Genomic DNA, 18,047 nt, shown 5'->3' with positions numbered 1-18,047 from the left:
TTCTTTCCATTTTAATTTACCTTAGTTGGTGTCAATTTAGCCCAACCTAAATTTCTATGGGGCTAGAAAATGTTTCAAAAGCTATTTAAAAAATCTTCAACGTGGGCTGGGAAGGTGGCTCAGTGGTAGAGCACTTGCCTTGCATGCTTGAGGCCCTGGGTTAGATTCCTCAGCACCACATAAGCAAAAAGAAAAACCCCGGAAGTGGTGCTGTGGCTCAAGTGGTAGGGCACTAGCCTTGAGCTGAAGAGCTGAGGGACAGTGCTCAGGCCCAGAGTTCAGGCCCCATGACTGGACCCAAAAAAAAAATCTTCAACGTCCTAGTAATTTAGACTGACATCCCAACCTACCTGTTAGAGGTAGAGTTTAATGATACCTAGATTTTTGTTAAACTTATCCTCATTTACAAAGTAAACCATTTTCCTTTCTGAATTGTATTATTTTATTCAGATGTCTACATAACAATGTCATAGACTCGTAAGCAAAGCAAGCAGCATTACTTTTTTTAAATAACATCTTTAATTAAAGTTTTTGCAAAGGTAAAATATTAAACTTAAAATAGGTCTTAGTACATCAAAATACTAAGTTTTCTTCTAATTGTATTCCAAGATGGTCTTTAAAACATAATGTCCCATATATCACAGAAGAGCAACCTTGATCTGCAATTGTACAGAATGAATTTTACAAACATAATAAATATATTTACGCCCTTACACATAACAGAGTATGTATGTACAACAGCAGTTGACAATAATAGCTCAGAACAGCAAAAAGGATTAGCTTCCTCCCCACAGGGTGTAGCCCTGATGCATACTGGACTGATTTAAGAAAACTTGCCTGAAAAATTAGTTTACTAGCTTAATGTAGTTCTTCCTTTAAAGGAAAACATTTTTGTTCTTCAAAATAAACAGATACTCAGTTTGATGTGTTCTTCCTTTTAACCACATAAAATGACAAAAAGTCTAAGGCAGGCTTCAAAAGGGAAGACTATAAACTTCAGAATAATTTCCATAGCATAATAGATTAAATGCAAAACTAACAGAAACCCATAAGGAAATGTATTTACAAAATAACTATTTTAAACCAACAAATTAAAAACGTGCTAGAGTTGATTCAGACAGGTAGGTAGGAGACAGATATATGAAATGAAATGAAAATGTACAAAGACAGATCAGTAAAATATTACATTGCACAAAAGCTCAAAAAAGCTCAAGATGAAATTATTCGAAAATATAGGAATTTTCTCAGAAGAAACTGTTGTTATAAAGGGAACTTCAAAGAAAAAATTAGATTCTCCTACACAAAGCAATTACCCTCTGATAACAATGGTGACATTATTGCTATAATAATAATTTAAAAAATTACTTACAGGGAGACAACTCCTTTCATTCCTCCATAAAAGCCAGAAGAAAAAAAAATCCTTGATTTTCAATATAGAAAAGAAAGTCTTTATATAAAAAGCCATTATATTTTTGTTATTTTCTAATACTAGAATGTATTATGCTTTTCAAAAACACATTTTAACCACTGTACACATTGCTCAAATCTTGATGCAATAGCAGAACATTAGTGGCTTTCACTTTTAAAAAGGCAGCAGTATAAATGTGACTTATGATGACATTTAATTAACAGAAAGAAATGTGAACATTCCAAAAAAATATAAAAGCCCAACAAAAAGATCCCTCATTGTGACATTTTAGTCTAGAAACTAATTGCACATTACAGTGGTGTTAGTACATGTGGCAGCTCTACAGAAATTACACGCGCTCTCAGCCATTCAAGTGGTCTGATTGACAAAAGACCACCAAGGAAGTTCGTATACTGAAAGGCACACATTTCCACATTAGTCATTTGGTGTTGTTTTCCTTAGCACTTTATTTAATGTTAATTTTTAAGTAAAAGGTGTCATCACCATTTGTGCAAATCTCAAACAGATCATCATCTGAAACCAAGTTTGAATTATTTCTCTCTTTTGGCTAAATGTGCTACTTTCATCTTAAATTTTTCAAAGTGGGACTCCCTTCGCCTATTCAAAGGAATGACATCTTAATGGAACCTAATGAAATGATGTAAATATTAAGAGCACTGAAATGTAAAGCAAGTGACATTTATACAACAAAAGCAACTATCATAAAAATAAAACTTCTTGATTAAAAAGAAATACAAGCTACTTTAAAAAAATTTTAAAGAAAAAAAAAAGTAATACAATGCAATCGTATATAAGAGCACAATTTGGTATGCAGTGTTGTTTGAACCAGCTTTTAGTTTTCATAGGTAAAAGAAAAACATTTGCCAAGTATGCTATACTTAATATGCAATACACAGGTGCAAATACAAATGGTTAGTTCCTGTTTCAAAATAAGCCTCATGAGTCATTCTGGAAGCAGTGGTTGTTCATGTTTGAAAATAAGAGCTTTTAAAAACAGGCCAGCATATAATATGCTATTATGAATATATGGATGCTTATCTACAAAGAAGGACCAAGCCATGTGCTGACTATCATACAGTAATCCAAGTTTCAGTAGCTAAGAACTGCTAAATAACTGGAGTTTCATTTAAGCAACACTGCAACACTGCTAAACTTTCATAGGTAGTTTAGGTCATTGCCTTCTTCATTGAGTAAATATAAACCTTTTAGTAACTATACTGTTCTTCCTTTAACCACACAAAATGGCTTTTTAAAAATTTTTACGCCCTCCTCCCAGTCTTAACAAACAATAAAACTGTGCTATTTGAGTGGTAACAAACATCACCCAGAAAGCAAAATTAATCATAAAAATTAAAACTATTAGCAGTTATGGTATCTATATAAAACATAACTACAGCATGCTAGATAATACCATTTATACCAAATCTCAGATAAGTTAAAGAGAACAAACTGGTAAGTGAGGCAGAAAGTAAGCCAAAAAGAAAAAAGGAAAATAAAAAATTGAGTAGCTTTTTGTTGAAAATATTTGACGACTTTCGTTAAAACAAAGTAAGAAACACTATATAATAGCTCACAGTTTTCTCCTTGGTAATAAAGTGTTTATCTGATTCTTCTAGAAACACATAAAGGCAAACTAAAGGCAAAAATGGAAGACAAATATTATATATATATATATATATATATATATGAAAAAAATGGGAATTTTGTCAAAATATGTGGAAAGCAGAATTATTACTAGAAACAAAAAGGTAGAGGTGAGTGTTGCTGCAGGTCTCCCAGGCAGCTGATTCACACTGAACACAGCAATGCCACACTGTTCTTTAGAGTCTATTGCAGAAATAGAGCTACCCATTCTTAATATACATATTAAATTTCTATTATTTTTAATATACAAGTCAAATTTCTGGGTTTTTTTCCAATGTGCAAACTGGAGCCTGTATTATCAGTGGCCAGAGAGTCTGTATTATCAGTGGCCAGGAAGGGCCACCCAATTAAAGAGGTAAATATGTACTTAGTGGCCCACCTCCCTCTACCCACCCCCGTGCCCCCCTCAATTACAAAGTTGCTTTTAAAAACTTTGTTAAATTAAAATAATAGTTTTAAATTCTTTACTAGTAAACACAAGAAACTTCTATAATTACTAAATTTTTTAATAAAAATTCAGATCCTCATCACCTGCCCTTATGCTTTGATGTACAGAATGTCATCTGACTGTTTAAAGACCATATATTTATATGTAAGCACACACTTCCACCCAAGAAAACTCTCCATATATTCACATCTATTTAATATTTAACTAGATGGTACCATTGGGAAATAAAAATATATTCTTGATGAGTCAATCTGGGGTTTCATTTTGAAGTATGGGGGGGAAAAAAACAAGTTTTTAGTAAGGAAATTAAAGTTGCCATTTTAATTCCATTCAACTCAGATAAGACCTAAGTCTTCAAATTACATTAACAAATATGAAAACCTAATTAAAATATCCATTTCTGGGTCAAACTGTCTTCAAACAGTGATCACTTATTATTTCCTGTACATCTTAAATAGATGTTTCATAAAGCAAAGAAGAGGTATATATTATTGAGGGAGAATAACAAGTAAAAATATTTAAGACCTATTCCGTGTTTTAAACTGTTTCCTTATACAAGTGAATTAAAATTCAACACCATAATTTTGCCCTTTTGTAAAAAGCTCACGCGCAATTTATACCAAATATAACCACATACAATAAGCAATTTCAGTTCAATCTATCAAAAGGGAAGTTTCTTCAATTCATTCCAACAAGTAACTTCTGGTTGAGCCCAAGTTGGAGGCAGGTATATAGACAAAGCTTTACATGCTAATTACCAGTGGCAGGTTCTTGTATTTAAAATTGACAATTATGGTTCTCCTACACAAAACCCTTCCCTCCCACCCCAAGTATCCCAGGTGCTACAGTTCCATGGCTTGCCAGTTAGAAGTAGTGTCTATGTCGTCAAGGTCTATCTTTGTTCCAGTAGCTTTGTTTCTACTGCACTTTGCGGACATGCAGAAGTGAAGTTTTGGTTGATATATGTCCAAGTTTCAAACCGTCCACTTTAAATTTTTTTAAGTTTCTTTTGTTTTATTTATAAAAGAAAAGAAACAACTCTTCACCATTCTGCATCTCCAATGGCTTTGGAAAATATATAATCTCTTCCATTAAGATTCATGATGCCATCCTTGAGATGAAATTTCCATTTATTTTTACTCCTGTGTATCTAAACCAAAACAAAATTAAGAGAATGTAAGATACAATCAAATTAAAAAAAGACAAAAATCTTACAAGTTTGTCTTAATATTGGATCTGTAGCTCTATGATATAACCATTCACTAAATGGGTTTTTTAAAATAATTTAGATATAACTAGTATTCTTATACAGTACAATATATGTATTCACTAAAGTAGTTAATTTTTATAAGTAATCCAATTATGATTTATTTTGCTAAAACTTTTTTTTTTTTTTTTTTTGGTCCGGTTGTGGGGCCTGAACTCTGGGCCTGGGCGCTGTCCCTCAGCTCTTCGGCTCAAGGCTAGCGCTCTACCACTTGAGCCACAGCGCCACTTCTGGCTTTTTTCTTTTTGCTTATGTGGTGCTGAGGAATCGAACCCAGGGCCTCAGGCATGCAAGGCAAGCACTCTACCACTGAGCCACCTTCCCAGCCCCTTTGCTAAAACTTTTTATAATGATTGTAAGACTGAACATGGAAGTTTTCATATGACAACGTAGGTTAGGTGTGTACACTGAAGAAATTTTCTGAGATCTGACTTCCAAAGTCCATGGCTTCTCCTACCATTGCCATTCTCTATGGTAATACTCTTAGGCAAATAGCTGTTCAATGTCTGCTCAACTGATCTGAAGTAGGGAGTAGAGAACTGTAAATTAAATTATTCTTTTTTAGGACAGTTCCCTTGTGTATCTTTTGTATTTTATCTCTTACTAACCATGTGAATGTTGAAGGTCTATTTTTATTTGAACAAAAGTGAAAAGTACAATTTGAGCAGCAATTCATTTACTTTCCTTTATGAAGGAGTGTTCCAAATACATAAGAAGGCCTCTTAAATTTCCCAATGAAAAATATGTCAAAGCAGAATAACCTTTAAAGGTGAAGGCTCTATAGTTTATATCATTTTCACCAAGTGTTCTAACAGTCCTTATTTACTTACTGTGTCACATCATTAGCATTTAACTAAGATTCTGACTTAGCATTTGGAAACCTTTTTATCCTTTCTGTGATCTCCCCTAAAACTGACTCTCATTGAAATCCTGAAGATTAAACTTTAAAATTAAACTAAAATTCATGGAGACTCAAAGCACATTCAACTTCATTTAATATAGTATAAAACACACTACTATTTTTTTTGTTGGTTGAAAAATCAACCCTACTACTTAGATTGAAGTATTCAATTTAATTCTTAAAATTAGACCTCTGAACACTTTAAGCATTAGCATTAGCTTAAAACATTAGTGTATCTAGTAGCAAACTAAATCAATTTTAACCTTTTAATGTATTTTGTGTTCAGTTTATATCCAAGGAACACACAACCATTTCCTTACAATAAAAAAAATCTTTAAAAAAGAATTTTATTAAGTATAATTCTCTTGCCTGATGAATTTTACATTTTTATCACAAAATTGTGTTTTGGATAATTTGGTTGCAAACAATTTCTGTCTAACTTCATGACAAAGATTTGTTGATATCTGCTTTAATATTAACCTCACACTCTTACTGTATGTGTATAAATAAATCACATAATTTTAAGGTTCATAATACAGAGTATTAGGAAAACTCAAAAGGCATAATGCACAAAAGCAGATGCTTTTATAAAACTCTCAATAACTTCATTGACTTAATTTTGTAAACATACCTGGCCTGGTTTTACTTTTTAATTAAGAAACTGTATTGTGTTTACCATTCTACCTATAGATCTGTTTACAATTAGCATAGCTACCTATTATATTCATGTATATAAAAGCAACATAAATTTAAGTTTCATGCTGGACAAATTTTGCATGTTCATGACTACAGCTCCAGGGCTCAGAACTGTTTAGTAGTCCTAGGTATTCAAAAACTATTTGCTAAATGAATAAATTGATTTCAAACAAGATCAAATTGATTGTTACGTTTTCAGCATTTGGTAAGGACCTCTGCTGAAACTGAATTTAAAATGTAAATTGATGTTACAAATTAGTGTTAAAAAATAAAATGTACTCCAATTATGTACCTTGATTATATGCAATAACTATTTTAAAAAGTAATCTTGGAAAAAAGCACCATTAAGAATACAGACAGGAGCCAATGGTTCATGCCTGTAATTAATTATAGCTATTCAGGAGGCTGAGATCTGAAGATCACAGTTCGGAGATCTGAAGATCACAATTCAAAGCCAGCAGGGCAGTAAAATCTGTAGTCCTATCTCTAATTAAACCAATGGAAAGCTGGAAGTGGAGCTATGGCTCAAGTAGAAGAGTGTTAGCCTTGAGCAGAAAAGCTCAGGGACAGTGCACAGGTACCACACTTACAACCCTAGCTACACAGAAAACTGCTAGGATTGAGGTTTGAAGATAGTCCAGGCAGAACAACCTGGAAGATTTATCTCCAATTACCAGCAAAAATTGTGGAATGAAAACATAGCTCAAGGGTAGAATGCTAGCTATGAGCAAGAAAGTGGAGCAAGAGTGAGAGGCTCAGAGTTCAAGCCTTCAAGCCTTAGTACCAGCACAAAATAACAGTAACAGCCCCCCACCCCCACTCCCAGTAATTCCCATAAAACTTTAAATGGTCTTAATAGTATCAAAGTACGACAGTTAAATAAATTTTAAGTGATTTTCATAAAACCTAACATTCATTGGATTTCAGTTGTTTATTGTCCTAGTTCCTCTTAATAACAAGGAAAAAAAGTTAGAGATTCAATTTTAGATTTGAGTAGTTGAAGGTAATTATTGCTGTTAAAAGACAATCTCTAAATGGAAAAAAGATTACAACCCTCTCCATTTCATTGTTTTTCAAATTTTATAAAGGTAAGAAATTGTTTTATTCATACTACTGAAAATAGTCCATGAAAACCGTAACAATTTTTCATTTATTTCATAAATAATTGAAGCAGTTGCCTAAATGTTTCAAAGAGATCAAAAGAATGGTTTAAAGATGAGGTTGGGAATATTGCTTAGCAGTAGACTGCTTGCCTAGTATGCATGAAGTCCTGGGTTCAATTCCTCAGCACCACATAAATGGAATAAGCTGAAAAAGGTGATGCAGCTCAATTGGTAGAGTACTAGCCTTGAGCAAAAGAAGCTCAAGGACAGTGCCCAAGCCTTTTTTTGCTCAAGGACAGTGCCCAAGCCCTGAGTTCAAGCCCCAGGACTGGCAAGAAAGAAAGAGAGAAAGAGAGAAAGAGAGAAAGAGAGAAAGAGAAAGAGAGAAAGAGGAATGAAGGAAGGAAGGAAGGAAGGAAGGAAGGAAGGAAGGAAGGAAGGAAGGAAGGAAGGAAGGAAGGAAGGAAGGAAGGAAGGAAGGAAGGAAGGAAGGAAGGAAGGAAGGAAGGAAAGATTTCAACAAATCATTTCAGTCATCTGAAGATGAAACTCTTACCTTATCATATTGGCATACAACAACATTTTCTGTGTCAAAGAGTTCCTGTCCTTCCTCGTCACTCACGTCATCTTCACTATTGAGGGGCTCCTACAAATAAAGAGAATTTATAACCGTATTTCCTATGTAGTCTATCTAGTGTTTAATGATAAAAACACAATGAATATGATGCTCTTCAAGAACAAGTGTCAAATACATATTTATATGCACTATAAACTTATTACTAATCAATTTCTATTCTAGGTTTGCCAATGTTAATTTCATCAAGAAATTAAATACAATTAGAATAGTTAAGGAATATAACTTCAAGTAAAAGTTCAACTTTATTTCTTTTATTCTTTAGCATTAGCACCAGAAAGTAATTTTCCACAGTAACTGCTTAAGAAATAAACCTGAAAACAGAAATTTTTATGAGGCAATAGTAACGATAAAAGTGCAAATTGGTGAAACTGGAAGAGGGCAACACAAAAGACTGGCACTGAGCTTGGGATTCCACATTAAGGACGAGCTCTCTCAATACAAATTAACATTTCCATCATTTTGATGGTTATGGCAGAAGCATAAAATTTAAGACTGAAAAAAATCTCAAGTTAAGAGTCAAAATAAAACCTGACTCAAATAACTCATTTATGATAAAACACAAAAGCTAAAACTCAGATTCCTAACAAATGGAGAAAAAGACTGGACAAAATACAAGAAAAGAAAATAATAGGTCACTAAGTCTAGGCCTATGCTTATTCAAACACATGTATATGCAAACATATACTCTTTTATTCAATTTAGAAAAAAATGTAAGGTGAAAAGTCAAGGTAAAATGAAAAAGTAGGGGCTGGGAAGGTGGCTCAGTGGTAGAGTGCTTGCCTTGCATGCAGGAGGCTCTGGGTTCGATTCCTCAGCATCACATAAGCAAAAAGAAAAAAGCCGGAAGTGGTGCTGTGGCTCAAGTGGTAGAGTGCTAGCCTTGAGCTGAAGAGCTGAGGGACAACGCCCAGGCCCAGAGTTCAGGCCCCACGACTGGACCCAAAAAAAAAATTTTTTTTTTAAATGAAAAAGTATATTGTGTTAACAGTTTAATTCACTTAAGTAAGCATTCTAACCCTTTTAAAGTTATAGTTTATAATTCAGATGTACTGGCAACACTCACAATGCAACTATCAATAATTAGTCCCAGGAATTTTTACTTTTATTTATTAAGCAATCACTCTATTCCATCCTGTCTCCGGGCAAGAACCAATCTGCTAATTTATGTCTTTACAATGTCTTTACAATTCTGGACATTTCATATAAATGGAGTTATACAAAATATAGACTTTGTGACTTTTTCATAAGATGACCAACATTTACTTTCTTTTTAACTTACTGTCATCTAACTAGGTATGAAGTGGCATCTAACTATGGTATTGCATTCCTCTAATGACTAATGATGCTCAACATCTTTTTCATTTTCATGTACTTGTGAGCTACTTGCCTATCATTTTTGGAAAAATGTCTATTAACCTTTTGGATTTGTTTATTCATTCAACAGTAGTGCTGGGATTTTAACTCAGGATCTCACATTAACTCTTGACATATGTCCACAACCATACCACCGGCTACAATGCCAGTTTGTTCACTTTAGTTATGTTTTGAATAGAATCTCATGTTCTTTCCAGGCTGATCTAGACTTCAACCTTTCTTTTATGCCAACGATGTAACTAGAAGTGCCAAGCCATGCCATCATGGCCAGCTTTTTTTATTGGTTGATATGGGGCCCTACTTTTTCCCTAGGCTGGTCTCAAAGAGCTTACTGACCTCTGCCTACCTATCTCAAGCAGCTAGGATACCAGGTATAAGCAGTTGTATTTGTCTTTAGCCATTCTGGGATTGTTTGTTCACTGTTGAGCTGTTCTTTATAAATTTTAGACACTGGATTCTTGTTAAAAACTATTTGCTAATATTTTTCCTACTTTGTAAATTACTTTTACTTTCTTTTAGTGAATTAAAAATGAAGATTAATTTCATCAATGAAAATCCAGATAGTCTTAAAAAAACACTAATTTATCAGAACAACTTCAAAAAGAAAGAAATACTTGCCCCAGGCCCAAGTGGCTCACACATGCAATCCTACTCAGGAGCCTGAGATCTGAGGACAACAGTTTAAACCAGCCTGGACACAAAAGTCAGTGAGACTCTTTATCTCCAATTAACTACCAAAAAGCTGGAAGTGGAGGGCTGGGAAGGTGGCTCAGTGGTAGAACGCTTGCCTTGCATGCCTGAGGCCCTGGGTTCGATTCCCAGCACCACATAAGCAAAAAGAAAAAAGCTGGAAGTGGCGCTGTGGCTCAAGTGGTAGAGCGCTAGCCTTGAGCTGAAGAGCTGAGGGACAGCGCCCAGGCCCAGAGTTCAGGCCCCACGACCGGACCCCAAAAAAAAAAAAGCTGGAAGTGGAGAGGCAATTCAAGTAGAAGAAAGTTAGCCTTGAGCAAAAAAGCTTAGAGACAGTACCCAGGCTGAGTTTAAGCCACAAGACTGGCACACTCAGGTTTGCATGTGTCTTAGAGACAGTACCCAGGCTGAGTTTAAGCCACAAGACTGGCACACTCAGGTTTGCATGTGTGCGCACAATCACATACATACACAGAAGAAGGGAAGGAGGGCAGGCAAGGTGGGCGGGCGGGCAGGCAGGCAGGCAAGCAGGCAAGGGAGGAGGGAGGGAGAGGGATGAGGTAGGGAGAGAGAGAGGAAAGAGGGGGAGAGGGAGGAAGGGAGGGGGAGAGGGAGGAAGGGAGGGCAGGCAGACTTATCAAGAAATTCTAGTTAGGGCAGTATTAACCTGAACAAAACAACTTAACAAAGAAACAATACTGGATCAAGTAAGGAGTACCAGTAAGGGTATTAACGTGAAAACCTAGCAAGAGAATGAGAAAAGAAAAATCGCAGATTCACACATGAATATAAATATAAAGCTCTGAATGAAGACACACATTTACAAGAATAATAATACAAAATAATTAAGTTGTGTTACTCCAGCAATGCAAAACTGGTTTGCTTTTCAAAGACCAATTAATGAAATTCACCACAAATTACAGACTATAGGTAAGAAACTATATATTTAATAATTGCTGAAAGTATTTAAGAAAAAATTCAAATTTATTTATAGTTTTAAACCAAAGAAAGTTCTTTGCTTATAATAAAAAAGAAAATTTTCATCTGATAAAAGGATACACAAAAATATTAGCAACAAATATTACACTTAAAAGCAAACACATGATGCATTTCCTTTTTTTTTTTTTTTGGTGCCAGTCCTAGGGCTTGAAACTCAGGGCCCGGCCACTGAATCTAAGCACCTTTCCTCAAGGCTGGTGGCTCTACCACTGGAGTCACAGCTCCACTCCAGTTTTTCTGGTAGTTAATTGGAGGTAAGTCTCACAGACGTTCCTGACTGGGCTGACATCAAGCCACAATCCTCAGATCTCAGCCTCCTGAGTAGCTAGGATTATAGATGTGAGCAACCTGCCTGGTTTGATTCTTCATTTCTAATAAATTTATTTTTCAAAAAAAAATTTTTTGTTTTTTTTGTTTGGGTCCGGTGGTGGGGCCTGAACTCTGGGCCTGGGCGCTGTCCCTCAGCTCTTCAGCTCAAGGCTAGCGCTCTACCACTTGAGCCACAGCGCCACTTCCGGCTTTTTTCTTTTTGCTTATGTGGTGCTGAGAAATCGAACCCAGGGCCTCATGCATGCAAGGCAAGTGCTCTACCAATGAGCGACCTTCCCAGCCCCTATTTTTCAAAAATTTAACCAGTAAGAAAAGCTGTCATTTTTCAGGTACGATATAATCATCTACACAGAAAACATGTAAAAATCTGCAAGAAAACTATTAGAATTAACAATACATTAGGAAGGTATCTGAGTCAACAATGACTCAGCAAAAAAGTGGAAACCACCAGCAAAAAAGTAGAAAAGTAGAGCTGGGAAGGTGGCTCAGTGGTAGAGCGCTTGCCTTGCATGTATGAGGCCCTGGGTTCGATTCCTCAGCACCACATAAGCAAAAAGAAAAAAGCTGGAAGTGGCGCTGTGGCTCACATGGTAGAGTGCTAGCCTTGAGCTGAAGAGCTGAGGGGCAGCACCCAGGCCCAGAGTTCAGGCCCACGACTGGACCCAAAAAAACAAAACAAAACAAAAAAAGTGGAAAAGTAATGAATAAATTTTTTTAAAGTGTCACTTAAGGAAGAATCAAAACTATACAGGGCTGCTCAGCAGCAGAGTTTGCCTAGCTAGCACTCATGATACCCTAGGTTTAATCCCTAGAACTTCAAAAAAATAAAATATTTAGAGAATAGATGGAAGGAGATCTGAATGTGCATTTTCACATACTAAAATATAGTAACAAGTGAATATAAGAAAAGTTGAAACTCATCAGTATTTAAGGAAATGAAATTAAAACCAAAATGAGACCATTTTCTATTTACCACACTGGTAAAAATTAAGGAACCTGACAAAAGCAGAAACTGGTGAAGATATATTGATATTTTCAACAATTATGCATTAAATAAGAAAAGATGTGGGGCCAGGAAGGTGGCTCAGTGATAGAGTGCTTGCCTTGCATGCATGAGGCCCTGGGTTCGATTCCTCAGCACCACATAAGCAAAAAGAAAAAAGCCGGAAGTGATGCTGTGGCTCAAGTGGTAGAGCGCTAGCCTTGAGCTGAGGGAGAGCACCCAGTCCCAGAGTTCAGGCCCCACGACCAGACCAGACCAGACAAGACCAGACCAGACCAGACAAGACAAGAAAATACAAGAAAAGAAAAGAAGTAATCCGTACAATAATTTGGCATATTCTTATAAAGCTAAAGATTTGTATGCCTTGGGAATCCAGCAAGTTAGTGTTTACATATAACACTTAAGAGAATTCTTTTATATGTATTCCCCCAAAGACACACACAAGAATATTTCAAACTGTAACAGTAAACAACTAAAGTAACAATCATAGCCATCAGATCAAAAAAAGGATAAATCAATTATGGTATATAGGTAAAAATAGTTACAGCTATGTACAACAGCTTAAACCTCAGGAATATCATTTCAGGGTGCAAAAAAACCAACATATAGAAAAATACATAAAGAATTACTCCATTTATATGTTTGAAATGGACAAGCAAAGCTAAAAGAGTATACTGTTAAGGAAAATAATCTCATTGTTGAAAAGCAAGTTAATGATAAACACTAAGTTTATGGACATAGACATACTGATAGCCCAGGAGATGTTAAGCAGTTTAAAAAAAATTAATTAGATGGTGGATACCAGGATATTTTTATTTTGAAACTTTTTTTATTCATTTGTATTTAGTCAGTATTTAATAACTTTTAAAAACACTTAAATTATTGTAATACGGTCAAAAAGAAGGCCACTTTTTATGCTGAGGCACACAACGAGTGATAAAAATTGTGGTGGGACAAGTTTCATCTTGGGCAAAAGTAACTAAGCTGGGACTATGGAGAAAACAGAGACATCAATAAGCTTCTAGAAGCAGAAAGATGCCAAGAACAGGAAAGATTAAGAAAATGATATAGAATATGACCAAAAAAACAAAAGGTTTGGAATAAATCTGTCTCATTGAGTTTTTGTGAGTTTCCTCTCTCTTCAAATGTTGTCTTGCCTTTTTAATGACTAAAGCAAAAGACTGACCACATCTACTTGTTCTGTTCTACCATTATGAATACATTAGCCAAAGCTTTAGAATGACTTGTGTCTCCTCCATCCTTATTAATACAATTTAACTTGGTATACATACATTTTTTAATTACCAGCTATGAGAAACAATTTTCTTTTAAAGATAAATATAGCCAGGACAGTTCAAAAATGGTAGTACATACAGAATGAAAGTCTTATACTGTATGACACCAAATAGCCTCTGGAAAAAATGAAATACAATTTCTCAGTTAAACTAGACATGACTGAGTAGTTTCTTTCTCCAAGTCTGCCACTAGAAACTTACTTCCTCCACCTGCCCATCTTCAGCTCCATCTTTCTCTTTATCTTCCTCTTCATCATCATCATAGTCTTCTTCTTCATCTTCATCTTCTTCAGATGACGTATCCCCAGTTCCATCAACTTGTAACACTAATGGAGCTTGCTGCTGAGTAGGCTGGGCCTGTGGTTGCTGTTGGCCAGTTGCAGTTATCTGAGCTTGTGCTTGTGTGGGTGCTGCCACTGTGGTAGGTATAACTTGAGTCTTATTTCCTGTAAATAATATTTGTGGAGGCTGGATGATGACACCTGTCTGTGGTGAAATCCCTCCAGGAAGAGGAGCTAGGACCTAAAGCAAATAAAACAAATAAGGAAAAATCAAATAAACCAAAAAAACGCCTATTAGAAGGATTAAGTATGGTAGTTAGAAACTGGTCCAAATTTTTAAAGAATCACTAGCAATGTCATTTATTCATAGTTAAAACTACCAAAGCATAAAAGCTATGTTTAGCTAGTGTACTAACCCACTAAATTTCCATTTTGTCATTCAAGTTTCTGACAACTACTTCATTTACTGAGTACTTATACATATACCAGATACTAACCAAGTATGCAAGTAATTTTAACATATAAATTGCAAAGCGCATAGTCACTAAGTAACAAATTTTGAGCCTAAACTCTGTGGTCTAGAACTCATGCTTTTACTGTAATGCTACACTGCCTCCCTCCATACAAAGAGTACTGCATTTGAGAATCTGAACACCTGAATCAGACATAGAGCTAAAGAAAGACACTAATCTCTATTACTTTAATTTCACTGTTAGACTAGGGATAGGGAATAATTCTGAACACTGATGCAATCAGTAGCTTAAAAACTAACAATACTACCAGGTACTAGTGGCTCACACCTGTAATCCTAGTTATTCAGTATTCTGAGACCTGAAATCATGGTTTGAAGCCAACCTGGGTAGAAAAGTCCATGAGACTCTTATCCAATAAACTACTCAGAAAAGGCCAGATGTGGTACTGTTGGCTCAAGTAAGTAGTAAAGCACTAGCCTTGAACACAAAGAGGCTCATGGTTGGCACCCAGGCGGAGTTCAAGCTCCAGGACTGGCAAAAAGAAAAAGAAAAAAAGGTGTGTGTGTGTGTTGATAGAAGAGAGACTAGTGGCTCACACCTATAATGAGACCTGGATGATAACAGCTCAAAGCCAAACAAGGCAGAAAAATGTACAAAATTCCATCTTCAGAGATAAACAGCAAAATGCCAAACTTTAAGTGGAGTGGCAGCTGAGCAAGCACAAAGCCAAGTTCAATCTCCATTCTTGAAGATGTCTAACTCATACCTCAATATTCTGATTTAATTGACTGATAAAAGGTGTTGATTTAATTTACAATTCCACAGATGGTTCTATCATGCAAATCATGTTGGAAAACCACCAGAAAACATAATCTTCAAAATTATTTCCAGGTTCTAGATTCTAAAATCCTAAATTTGAAAAGAATACATTAACAAATATGAACTATATATATATAAAACAACATTCATGGGGGCTGGGAAGGTGGCTCAGTGGTAGAGTGCTTGCCTTGCATGCCTGAGGCCCTGGGTTTGATTCCTCAGCACCACATAAGCAAAAAGAAAAAAAAAAAAAAAAAGCCGGAAGTGGCGCTGTGGCTCAAGTGGTAGAGCACTAGCCTTGAGCTGAAGAGCTGAGGGACAGCACCCAGGCCCAGAGTTCAGGCCCCACGACCAGACCCAAAAAAAAAAAAAAAAATTCATAATTATAATTATTAATAAATTATAAGTGCTGTTAGTTTCAAGCATACAATTCAAAACCTGCAAAAACAAGAATTTCCTTTCAGAAATTTACAGATTAATGGTTCAATAAGCAAATACAACACAACAATAACTCAAAAAGCCATGCATACCTAATCTGAAAAATATTTGGATTTGAGAGAATTTCAGATTTTTGGATTTCCATTGGTAATCTATGCAAATATCCCTAAACTGAAAACTCCAAAATCTGGTACCCCACTCACAATAAACATTTTGGATAAAGGAAACTAGCCTGTCCAATTCAATGAGAACATAGTAAGTGGTACTAAGGTTAGTTTAGGAAACAAAGCATAGTCAGTGACCTTCCCAGTAGGTTACACTAGTTTCTGTTTGTGCTTTAAGAATAGCCAGGCTGCTCTCTAGTTTATCTGGAGGCAGTACAGGAAATTGCTACATTCAAGACCAAAGGCAGGATTCTAATTTAAAGAATAATATCAAGTCTAATACAGAAAGACAATAGCACATGATTATGGAAATCAGAAATTAGTTTGGCTGAATAACCTTGCCTAACCTATCTTGTTATCAGTTTATATATCTGTCTATAAAAAAATAATATAAAGCCAGGCACTGGTGGTTTATACATGTAATACTAGTTACTCAGGAGACTGAGATCAAAAGATTATGGTTCAAAGCTAGCATTTTAAATAGCCCAAATTAGTGGTGCTGTGGCTCAATTGGTAGAGCACTAGCCTTGAGAAAAACCACAAATAACACGCCAGGGACAGAACTGAGGACCTGGATTCAAGACCAAGGAGACACAGACACACAGACAGACAGACAAACAGACAGACAGACACACAGATACACACACACACACACACACACACACACACTCAGGAAAAGAAAAAAAATTGAAACAACAGTAATTGAGGGTAATTTTTATGGTCTTGGGGCATGAACTCAGGAATCTGAGCAATATCCCTGAGCTCTTTTGCTCAAGGCTAGTGTTCTATCACTTGAGCCACAGCTCCACTTCTAGTTTTCTGGTGGTTAATTGAAGATAAAAGTTTCACCATTTTCCTGCCCAGGTGGCTTCTAATCACAATCCTCAAATCTCAGCCTGCTGAGTAGCTAGGATTACAGAAGTGAGCCACCAGTGCTCGGCCATTAATTCAGTTTAGAAACATGCTGAGTAACTTGAGAAACTAAAGACAAGACATATACCTCAACATTAAAATAAAAGCTACATAAAGACAAGAGATATATCTCAACATTAAAATAAAAGCCACATAGTATTAGGCAAACCTATAGCCAATAGGGGAGAAAAAAACAATTTCCTCTGAAATCACAAACTAGACTGTCTAAGTCTTTTCTCTACTCTTACTTAAAATAGTGCCTGAATTCTCAACCAGACAATAAAGCAAGAAAAAGAAAAGTAATACAAATATGAAAGAATTCCAATTATCTCCTTACAGAAGAAATCGCGTACTTCAAAGATTCTAAAGATCACAGAATATACATTCAGCAAAATGTATGATACAAACACCAACAAAAAGCTGGACGCCGGTGGCTCATGCATGCCTGTAATCCTAGTTACTCAGGAGGCTGAGATCTGAGGATCACGGTTGAAAGCCAGCCCAGAAAGTCTGTGAGACTTATCTCCAATAAACCACTAGAAAACAGGAAGTTTTTGGCACTGTGGCTCAAGCAGTAGAGTGCTCGCCTTGAGCTGAAGAGCTGAGGGATAGCACCCAAGCCCAGAGTTCAAGCCCCACGACCCACAACAACAACAAAAAAATTAAATATCTAGAAATAAACTTTACTAAAGAAGTAAAAAGAACTCTAACAATGAAAACTATAGAACACTGAATAAAGAAAATTATATATTAGAAGGAATGACCTCTAATGTTGATGAATCAGCAGAACAGTAAAAATAGCTAAATTACCAAAACCAATATAGATTCAATGCATAAAATCTCAATGATATTTTTATAGAACTAGAAAGGCAATCCTGAAATTCATATGAAAACAAAAAAATCCAGAAAAGCCAAAGCAATGTTGAGCAAAAAAAAAAATAATAATAATACTGGCTATATCACAATACCTGATTTAAATTATATTACAGAGCCATAATAACAAGAAAGAGCATAATTGTGGCATAAAACTGGCTATATCACAATACCTGATTTAAATTATACTACAGAGCCATAATAACAAGAAAGAGCATAATTGTGGCATAAAAAGACACGTAGACTAACGGCATTGAAGATCCAGAAATAA

General features: G+C 35.6%; 1 protein-coding gene across 2 annotated transcripts in view; it reads right to left on the bottom strand.

The window, feature by feature from the left end:
* Positions 1-496: 496 nt before the first annotated feature.
* Gtf2a1 (general transcription factor IIA subunit 1) overlaps positions 497-18,047 on the bottom strand; it is a 38,367-nt gene continuing 20,816 nt past the window's right edge. For both annotated transcript variants that reach the window (XM_042692541.1, XM_042692542.1), the window contains exons 7-9: positions 14,018-14,338; positions 8,045-8,134; positions 497-4,671 (exon numbers count right to left, since the gene is read on the bottom strand). In XM_042692541.1, the coding sequence (XP_042548475.1) occupies positions 4,564-4,671; positions 8,045-8,134; positions 14,018-14,338 (519 nt within the window). In that variant the 3' untranslated portion in view covers positions 497-4,563. The remainder of the gene's footprint in view (positions 4,672-8,044; positions 8,135-14,017; positions 14,339-18,047) is intronic.

This window comes from Dipodomys spectabilis, unplaced genomic scaffold (genome assembly GCF_019054845.1).
Source record: "Dipodomys spectabilis isolate Male_0828 unplaced genomic scaffold, ASM1905484v1 ptg000157l, whole genome shotgun sequence".
Lineage (NCBI taxonomy): Eukaryota > Metazoa > Chordata > Mammalia > Rodentia > Heteromyidae > Dipodomys > Dipodomys spectabilis.
Note: the sequence above shows the minus strand (reverse complement) of the source record. Positions and strands in the feature narration are given on the sequence as shown.